The sequence below is a fragment of the Corvus brachyrhynchos genome, unplaced genomic scaffold, assembly GCF_000691975.1.
Source record: "Corvus brachyrhynchos isolate BGI_N302 unplaced genomic scaffold, ASM69197v1 scaffold1120, whole genome shotgun sequence".
Taxonomy (NCBI): domain Eukaryota; kingdom Metazoa; phylum Chordata; class Aves; order Passeriformes; family Corvidae; genus Corvus; species Corvus brachyrhynchos.
In genome coordinates this window covers 937,202-946,802 of record NW_008235737.1, presented here as the reverse complement: position 1 = coordinate 946,802, position 9,601 = coordinate 937,202, and the positions used below count along the sequence as shown (strand labels likewise).

The 9,601-nt window shown below is 39.0% G+C and overlaps 1 protein-coding gene across 2 annotated transcripts in view; it reads left to right on the top strand.

Moving 5' to 3' along the window:
- Positions 1 to 9,601, top strand: part of PCCA (propionyl-CoA carboxylase alpha subunit) — a 275,875-nt gene that overhangs the window by 923 nt on the left and 265,351 nt on the right. The window contains exons 1-4 of one of the 2 annotated variants that reach the window (XM_017733951.1): positions 967 to 987; positions 6,573 to 6,650; positions 8,595 to 8,642; positions 8,732 to 8,800. In XM_017733951.1, the coding sequence (XP_017589440.1) occupies positions 982 to 987; positions 6,573 to 6,650; positions 8,595 to 8,642; positions 8,732 to 8,800 (201 nt within the window). In that variant the 5' untranslated portion in view covers positions 967 to 981. Of the gene's footprint in view, positions 1 to 966; positions 988 to 6,572; positions 6,651 to 8,594; positions 8,643 to 8,731; positions 8,801 to 9,601 lie in introns of those variants that run through there. The other variant, XM_017733890.1, reaches the window with a different exon arrangement.

The window sequence follows — 9,601 nt, the reverse complement described above, 5'->3', positions numbered from 1 at the left end:
GGGACAGACAGTGCCGCGGCAGAGCCCCGGCCATGCGGCTGGAGAAATAAACATCTCTGAAACATCTACCAAGAATCTGTCCGTCCACGTATATTTCCTTTCCACGGGACTCCTGGTTTGATATATGTGTGTTACAGTAATCCCCGCTGCAACATATGTAGTAAACCCATTTTCCTGTGAAGGTATACACAAGAGAAGCTTTTTGAAAAGCAAGGTTGTTTAATTGGAGATGACCTCAAATTAACAGAGGGCTCATCCTGTTTGAAGACTTCATTTTTGGTAGCCATGACTATGTGTATATAGATGTAGAAGGCTTCTGCCCTTCCTACTAAGTAGTTCTAAGACTTTGATGTCAGTCCTTTGGAACCTCTAGAAGGCCTGTAAAAATCCTACTTTGTTTTCTTCTTTCTGGCATCTCAAGGGTGTTGTCTGACAGCACCAGTGCATGCAGTATGGAACTGTTCCGTTAACGGCACCTCTGTAAAACAAAATGTTTTTATAGCTACTTAATAGCACTTATGAGTTATGCCACTGAAGTGATTTCTAGCCCTTAATATCTGGGTATGAAGGTCACCATCAAGACAACAGTATATTGGGAAACCTCTAATAAAACAAATTTGCATGGAAATTACTTTCATAGATTCCTCTATGTTTTGCTGACATAGACAAATAATAAATTGATGTCTTCAAACTTTAGTGTGCTTGGAACTCCTACAATTTTTGCAAGGGCTAGTGGCTGCTGAGATGTCCTTTATTTCTTTTGCTGCTTTCATGTGGGAGTCAAGAAAGGACCCGAGAAAGGTGCAGAAACACTGAGCTGGGGATTTGACTGCTGTGTTTCTAATTTAGTGCCTATCACTTCTTTTTAGGTTTTATGCAGAACTGGTTGTACTTAGAATATAACCAAAATTTAATTTCTAGTGCTTTGCACTTCTGGAGCTGTGAGAAAACCTGATGTTGAAAGAAGGCTGTAATCAGAGAATGAGGGTGAGACATGGCTTTTGATACTTCAGTCGTGAAACTCTTTTGAGTGTGCTGTTGGACTGTTTAAAATAATGTAGAACAAAGTGATAAATACTGTACATCATGACTTCAAGAGTAAACTGCTGATACAGATTTTATCAGTGTGGGTAAGTTTTCTAACCATTGAATTAAATGTATGGAAAGTTTCTCTGCCATCTGTGCACCCAACATTTTTAAGTCATGCAAGTTATCTGTAAAGTGGGAGCTCCTTGCTCTCTTCTCTGATGTTATTTTTAGCATGCTGTTATTCCAGGGAAGTATTTTCACCCTTGTTCATGAGCACGGAAGTACCAGGCTGATGGGATAGCAAGGTTGGGTATCTATCATTTGCCATTAAGGAAGGGAGTTCAAATGATTGCCAATCTCTGGAGATGAATGTAGCCATAGACTTCTGGAGTTCAGTGATTGTTTCTAGTATGTAAACTACAGATTTTAGTACTGACAAGCACTCTTAAAGCATAATTCAGATAGAGATTTCTGGTTCCAGGGGCAGCCTTTTGGAATTTGTAAGGCAAGGTAAGCTGTGCTATGTGTACTATGGGCAAAAAGTAGTTTTGAAAGGAAAAAATTGAGACCTCATTAAAGTCTACTTTGAGTAAAAAAAGTCACTTTTGTTCTGAAACACTCTGTGTTTTAATTTATTTTGTCTGTCTGAACTTATGTTGATTGTTACAGTACTGTGATCTCTTTCACAGGCGCCAGCCAGCCTTACTGGACCTCTTAAGGCTGCTGCCATTAGAAACTGTTGCAACTTTCTGCAGCTGCTAGGTCTTGATCACAGGCTGCTCCTTTTGAGCTCCTGTCTCCCTCCAACTTGTGCCAGCACTGCTGCATGAATATCTTGTATAAGCTGGATTGAAATCTGGCTGAGAACACATTTTTCCCACTCCTTGTGAGTAGCTTCTCAGCTGGTTGTATTCCCATGCCTGGTTCACAATACAAGCTTTAGGGAGAGGCACAGAGGAGAAGCTACCTGGATATAGGAATGATTGAGCTTAAAAAATAGCCTTAGGTGGATGACTGTTTTCTTGTTTGTAGTTCGTATGCTATGTTGGTAGACATGAAAGAGATTTTCTGTTCTTAGAATTGCGAGTGTTTGTCAGTCTGGTCAGAGGGAAGGAACTGTGAAGTGCAGTGTACCTTACAGAACCTTGTACTACAGCTGTGTTTGCAGTTGGCTTCAGGAGAATCTGCTTACAGTTACAAGGGCTTGGCTGTTCAGCACTCTGAGCATACAAAGGAAGGGAGAGTGCTTCCTTAGAGAAAAGAAATACAGAAGTGTTATGTTTCCCTTCCCATTAATGAGATTTGTACGATACTGTATTGTAAGTTAACAGTCTTGCAGTCACCTAAGGTATCTGCTTCCTATGTACTTTATACATACTCCATCAGCAGAGTTCCACAGATAGGAAATTTTGTTGTCAAATGAGTTGAAATAAAGATTTGGGAACACTTGCTGTGTAATCAAAATATGAAAAAAAAAATCATTTTAGTCATATTTGTAACTACTCAGGAATACTGATGGCTAATAGTAGATACACCACAAAGACAAAGGGGTTATTCTCATGGTATCTTACACCTGAATCTCTGAAAGTGTAGGGGCAAAAATCTTAGCAGAGGTAGAATTTGTCTAGTGAAAAGGAATGTGCTAGTCTGGCTGTTACTATGGGGTATTGCTTGCTCTATTTTCTAGTAATGCTAAAATACACTTTCCTTCCTATACTAGACTTCTTACAGCAAATATTGATATATGATGCTTTTCCTGCCTGAAATCTGGAACTCTGCATCGCTGTTTCAACAGTGAGACCTTTTTCTGCCTGTAAAGCTCGGTATCAGTGAGTTATTTACAAGCTGACCAGTATGGCAGGGAAATTTACTTCCTCCATGAGGGCATGTAAACCTTTAAAAACACACATATAAGCCATATCTAAATAACAAGGTAATTTTCTGTTTTGCTGTTGTATGCTGTGTCCTGAAACCACCTGAAGAGGTTTTCTAGGGCTGGGTGTCTGAGGGGAGGCAGGTTCTCTGTGAGGTCTCAAATTGGCAGTGTGCATACTGTTCTACAAGGTACTCTGTAGTTTTTGGGTTTTTTTTAATTATGAAGTTATTTTATAATTGTTACAGCTATTTTAGCTCAGTTTGGCTATTTTGCAATTAATAATAGATAAAGGAGGATGCTTTTCCAAAATACACCACTGATACTATCTGTTTTCCAAAAATTTGGTAAGATGTGGGAAACTCCAAGCCAAATGCAGAAGTCCAGAATTGAGTTCTCATAAATGAATAGCCTACATTCTTGGGCTTTCAAGAGTCAAAAGTTTTATTAAATGGAAGTAACAAATCGTGACAAAAATAGGTTATACCAGATGACTCTACTGCCCTCTCCTAGTTTTGCAAGATACAAGGAAGTCTCTAGGTCAAGCTGAGCTCTCTGGGCTGTGTTCTGAGGAAATGTCTATGTAAGGTATATAGCTAGGGCTTGTGTGGTTTGGGGCAGGCAGCCAATTAAGGACGAAGCTTGAGAGTTAGATTGGCTTTGCTGGGTTGTTGGTTTGAGAGGTCTTTGGGTGTTTGATGTAGCTCTTAACGAACCTATGAACCTACGTATGGAAGGAGTTTGGGAGCCTAGGGGTAGGTGATGATATCTGCATAGCTGTAGATTTGGAGATGGCAATTTAGTAGTGTTCCTTTGTGGCCTTAGATGTGCATTATTTACAAAATGCTTGTTTGTTTTTGAGTAGTTATTCAATTGCTCATAGTGGCTAGGAGCAGACCTCTAAAGAGACTTTTCTTGAAGTGGGTGCTAGATTAAGCAAGCTCTTAAACCTTAGTGCATATTGGTACAGATGCATACAGAACCCCTTCTTTTAAAAGCTGTGAATTAGAGTTGGAATTTCACATCTGAGTTGAGCAATATGCTTGATTTGTTTTAGGAAATACCCAACAAGTATTCAATTCAGGGCTGAACCTGGCTTTCTAAGTGGTTTGCTTGTGTGTGTGAGGGGAGGCAGTTAAGTTTTTAAACATAGGTACATAATTAGGCCATTATAAGATTTTTATGTGAAATCTGTCCAATTCTGTAGTGTAAAACGAGAGCTGAGTGTGGTTTAAAGTTTTTCCAAGTTTTTTTAATTGCTTAGTAATTTTATTATTTTTGCAGAAAAAGTTTTAACAGGGCTCTTTTTTTTTTCCCCCAAGATGGCTAAGATTCTACAGCTTAATGATAGCTAATTTTCCCCATCATAGCCTTTCCTTCCAGTCTCCTGTGCATAACTCTTCTGGCTTCTCATGGGCATTTGAAACTAGTTTTGTATAAAAGGTATTTACAAGAAAGTTCAAAAGATTTTCCTTCCTTGCCTGGTTGTCCCCTTCTCCCTGCTAACTGCAAGTATTTAGATTAGCCCCACTGACCCTTAACAAGCACTTTCTCCAATGAATAATATTAACTTGGTGGAGAGTTTTTGTGTGTGTCCTGTATGACCTTCTTTAGACTATTTGTGGTCCCTCAAGCACTTCTGTCAATAGTGTTTCCGAGGAGAGGGACTCAATCTACTTAACTGTGTGTATTCTGGAGCAGGAAAGTGTACACTGCTGCTTCTCTAGCTATCCTTCTTGTTCCCTCTGACAGTATCTAGATCACAGTACAGTCACTGAAGGTGTAATAGTCCTGCTGTAAACTTGCGATAATGCCCAGCTGGCAGGTGTGATTGCAGCTTGCAGAATTCTGTCCTTAACTGCATCCCTTTAATGTCTGAAATAGCTTGTACTGTCACACCCTCAGATGAGCAATAATATACCCCTGCAAAAAAAAAAAAAAAAACACCCAAAACCCAAAGAAACTTCTAGTAGTTTTGATTCTAGCATATAAAATGATTTTTGTTTCTGGTTGGGTTGGATTTTATTTTTGGGGAGTGAAGTGAAAAAGAAAAGAAGCAAAAACCCCCACCAAAACAAGCAAACAAAACTGAATGGGAAAGAACTCAGCATGTGAAACAAGGTGGAACAGTTGCTTTTTTTAGTTTCAGAAAAATAAAACATATATGAATTGTTCCAGAAGAATTAAGCATAGCTGGATTATCTGGGAACAGTATATGCTATGTCTGCCACTAGTGACTGGCAACTAAATGATTTGTGAAACTATAGTAGCTTTCTGCTCATGAGGCTTGTTTGGAGCCAGCAAGAGATGGTATTGCTCTAAGGCTTCCTTTACTTGTGTTGAAATACATGGTTTTTCCTTTATAACATTATAAGATCAGCTGCATTACAGATGTGATTGCCTTCCCAATCCCGGGCTGGTTTCTGCTTTCTGTGATGCAACATGAGAAGTATTTGCAAACTTGATCAGGCTAGAGGGCTGTATCGGAAGTGTTCACATTCCAGTTACTGACAGCCACTGTTACTTCAAAATGAATCTGAGCTTATGGTAAACTTAAAATTTTATCAATTTTTCAATTATCTTAAGTTAACTACTCTTGTGGAAGGTGCAACTGAATTCTCTAATTAACCTCTTTATGTGAACATATGCTTCCTTATTTTTTGATATTTTTTCTAATGTAGTCCATATTCATATCTTTTTTTCCCAGTCTTCTCACAGGACAGCCTTTACTTTCTACTACTTCCTCAGATTCCTGCAGCTTCTGAAAACAGTTCTTTAAGATAGAATTGACAGATTCCGAATTCTGGCAGTTGCTTGTCACTGCTGTTTCATGTTTCCTACTAGACAATATTTATTATCAAGGCTTTGTACAGTCTTTTGGATTCCAAGTGGGTGATCAAGCGTGACTTTGCTGGAGCTGTCTGTGTTGATGCATCTTTGGTGTGGTATCATTTTCTGTATGATTATTTTTGTTTATGGCGACCTAACTGCCATTATGTTGTGAAATGACTTGCTTAAATAATGCCTATCTGAATCTCCTTTTTGATTCACTTGAAAATCTGTGATATCATCTATTGTGTTTTCTTTGAAATTGTGTATACTGCTTATTTCTGTTTTGTGCAAAAATGTTAAACTATAGGAACTGTCTTTGTCAAAGTTGGTTCAGAGCAGAAGCCTAAGAGAAGACCTCTTTTCCTCAGACTGCTGTCAGCAGGTTGTGGTAGGGAAGACTGGGAGCTTAGCTAGCATCTAAAGTCCGTTCTACTTTTCCTCTCTGTACGGGCCCAGTCTGGTACCTGCTGTATGCCCAACAGTTCTCTAGCAGTGAAGGCCTCTCCCCATCACCACTGTGTACAGACACGTGTGCATGCTTTTTTGAGAATTTCTTGGTTGGTATTTCTTGGAACAAGAAGGAAAGAAGATGGTATAGTAGAGAGTTTATTACAAAAAAAAGTTGTACCTAGGATAATAACCTCATATCTAGAGCTTTTGAATTGTTTCTGGTTACTCTTTGTGGGTGTTTGCTTGGGGAAGGGCAGTTATCTATGTGCTTTAATCCACTTGGTGAGGGAATGAAAGGCTATGAAAGTTTCCTCAAGGTGTCAGTGTACAATATGTTTTTAATTCAATGGCATACTGTAACAGGCTTAACTCCCTGTTTCTTCTGTAGTGGGAAACGCTGTGTTCAAGATGGTGCCTTATAACTTCACATAAACTGTATTCATCTGTGTATGATCCAAATGAAAAGGTAAGTACTATGGTGCATGTTTTCTTTTTGACATCTTACTGTAATACTGACATTTGGGTTTTTAAGTTGCCCTCTTCCTTGTGCTGCTACTAACAATTCTCTTGGTATAACCCATCACTGGTTTAATAGCATGTTTTTCTTTCTAAACCGAACAGGAAGTTGCTTTTGCAGGATACATGTCAAGATTGCATACTACTTTGAGTGTATACCAAAAGGCTGAATAAGTCACTGTGAGCTTGGGAAAGTTACATACTGGCCTGAACATGTTATAATTGTGAAACAACTGTTAATGTTTTGCATGGTGTGGGTGGTAATGGGCCTGGTAAAACATCTGGGAGCTAGACTAGCCAAAAGCTGTTTGTGGAAACAAAACAAAGTAATAGTGGCAGCATGATTGTTAGATCATCTGGCATGGGGGTAAGAACTTTGGAGTTTGGAAAAAGATGGGCCTTCAAGGCCTGCAGAGAATAGCAAATTCTCATCTTGGGGCTTGTGCAGTAGCAATCTCAATTTACAGTTACGAGCCAAGAAGAACTTTACTTGTGGAAGATTGTCTTGGCATGGCCTCTGAAGTAACATGCTTGGAAAAATAATGTGAATGAGGATACACTAATATTCAAGGGTAAGGATGCCAGCAATTCAGGACTGACAGGCTTGTCCTTATATACCAATGTAGAAGCAATTAACCAGAAGTGAAACAGTGTTAGGAAGTGGGAAAAACCAGTGTGTACCTCGAACTGTGGCTTTACAGATTTTTTTTCAGAAGATTTCATTTTTAAGGTTCTTGCTTAATTAAGATCCCCTTGCTTTTCTAAATGCATAGTTATATTTAGGCCATATGGTTGGGTATTTGGTTTCTCTCAGCTAGGAACTGTGTGATTTCAACCAGTGACTACTACAGACAGTAGAAGGGGCAGTGAACAAAAAAAGCAGAAAAGAGCTTAAACTGTCTTTGTAATGTCAAGACTTTCATGTGACACCTTTTCAGCTGAATTAGTGGAAATGACATAAAAAAATGTTGCTTCAAAGCCATATGTGATTTAAAATTATTTTTATTGTGCTGGATTTGAGTCTAGTCTGTGTCTTTGAATTGAAAAATGAATGTCAAATATTCTTACTGTTTTGATACTGAAAGTCTTGTCTTGCACTGTGACCACAGCTGATTAATAAAACAGCTTTTGCATACCAAGAACTAGGTTGATGGAGCATTTGAGTCATGACACTTTTCAATACCAAGTATTTGGGGGTATTTTTTAAATTCCCCCTCAACTTTGTATGCTTAAAAGTCTTTAGGTATCTATAATGCTGAAATTTAGATTCAGGAACAGTTTGTATGAGTATGTTGGTAACCTTTTTAGACCAGATCCCCAGCTAAAAAGAGCTCTTGAGAAAAATTGCTAGCTCCTGTGGTGTTCTTAAAGTATTTGTACTTCTGATGATTGCGCTTGTTTAAGGATGTTTAAGACCTGTCTGAGTCGGGTGAGCCAGTGGTATTCAGCAGATCTGGCTGAAGTTACTGTATGAGCTTGCTGCAGCTCTCACCTGGAGGGGTTTCTTATCACTTAATTTCTGTACGGTGTTATCACGTGGTAGTATTTTTAAACTGGTCATTTGATGCCAGCTCAGCCCTGACTTTGAAAAAGTAAATTTGGTCAAGGGCACCTTGAGTTTGTCTGGAGTATACAGCAAATAATGTGTTCTAGTCTGTCGATAGGAGTTCCTCTTGGGGTTTTGCAGTGTTCCTCCCTCTCCTCTGGCACCTGTCTTCCCCTCCTCAAATTAACTAATGACTGTGAGGCTAATAAACAGTTTGGTTGGTGCAGTGGCAATACCTTCTCTTCCCCTAGTCCATATGAAAACAAGCTGTTTGGTGCATGTTTCTGGAGGGAGAAAAACTTGTGTTCTGTTTGTTTCTCAAGTTTTTTATTGTTCTTTTCCCTGTAGACTTTTGAAAAACTCCTTATTGCCAACAGAGGAGAGATTGCATGCCGAGTAAGTATGTAACCTTTTAATTTTTTGACATTTAATTCTAAAACTATTGGTATTTTAAATATTGGTAATTGTCACTTCTTGTATGGTAGGTCATCAAAACATGTAAGAAGATGGGGATTAAAACAGTTGCCATACACAGTGATGTCGACGCCAATGCTGTGAGTACTACTTAAATTCAAGTGGTAGATGAGGTTTTAGTAATTCAGCAAAACTTGCAGCTGTTATGCAGGATTGTTGGTTATTGTGGTAGGCATGTTGGCAATTCTGAAGTACCTTTGTATATGTCCTTTTCCTCTATGTGCTTGAAGTGAGTGGATGGAGATACCAAGGTGGGGGAAGGGTTGGACAAGTATTTACCATGTTTCTTCTGTCAACTCTTTCTTTGTGTTGCTTGTGTAAATGTTACCTTTGTCTTTATGTGGATTAAGGTAGACATAAATGCACACAGGTAGAAGCGTGCACCAAGTGTGAGAGTGGCAGTGAAACCTAAATTTTGTTCTGCTAATATGCACAAAAAGGCAATGAAGAGTGGATCCTAGAAGAAGGTATAGAGCTTAGTATAAATTTTTTCTGTGCCTGGTAAATCTTTTTCATTGCTTTCCGCTTTCCAGAGAAATGTCCTCTTCTACCAGGTGTGTTAAACAGGCCTAATGGTGCTGCTCCATTTGATGAGAATATTCATGTGTCTTCAGTATTCAGCAGTGTGGCAGGAAGGTGGTAAAACGGCTTTCTAGACGAGTAAGGTACCTGTCTTGCCCATTTTCAGGTTTTGTAGTCTCTTCTTTAGTTTAGAGATATTTGAAGTAATTCATGGCACCAATAGGAGGATAATTGCTTGTGTGGTGTAACAGCAGGTGTACTCATACTTGCATATTCTTGTTGACTAGAGAGAACATAGTATTATTCTTTGCCTGCAGGAACTGCTACCGGAGAAATGACTGAGGGTACCCCCATGTCCC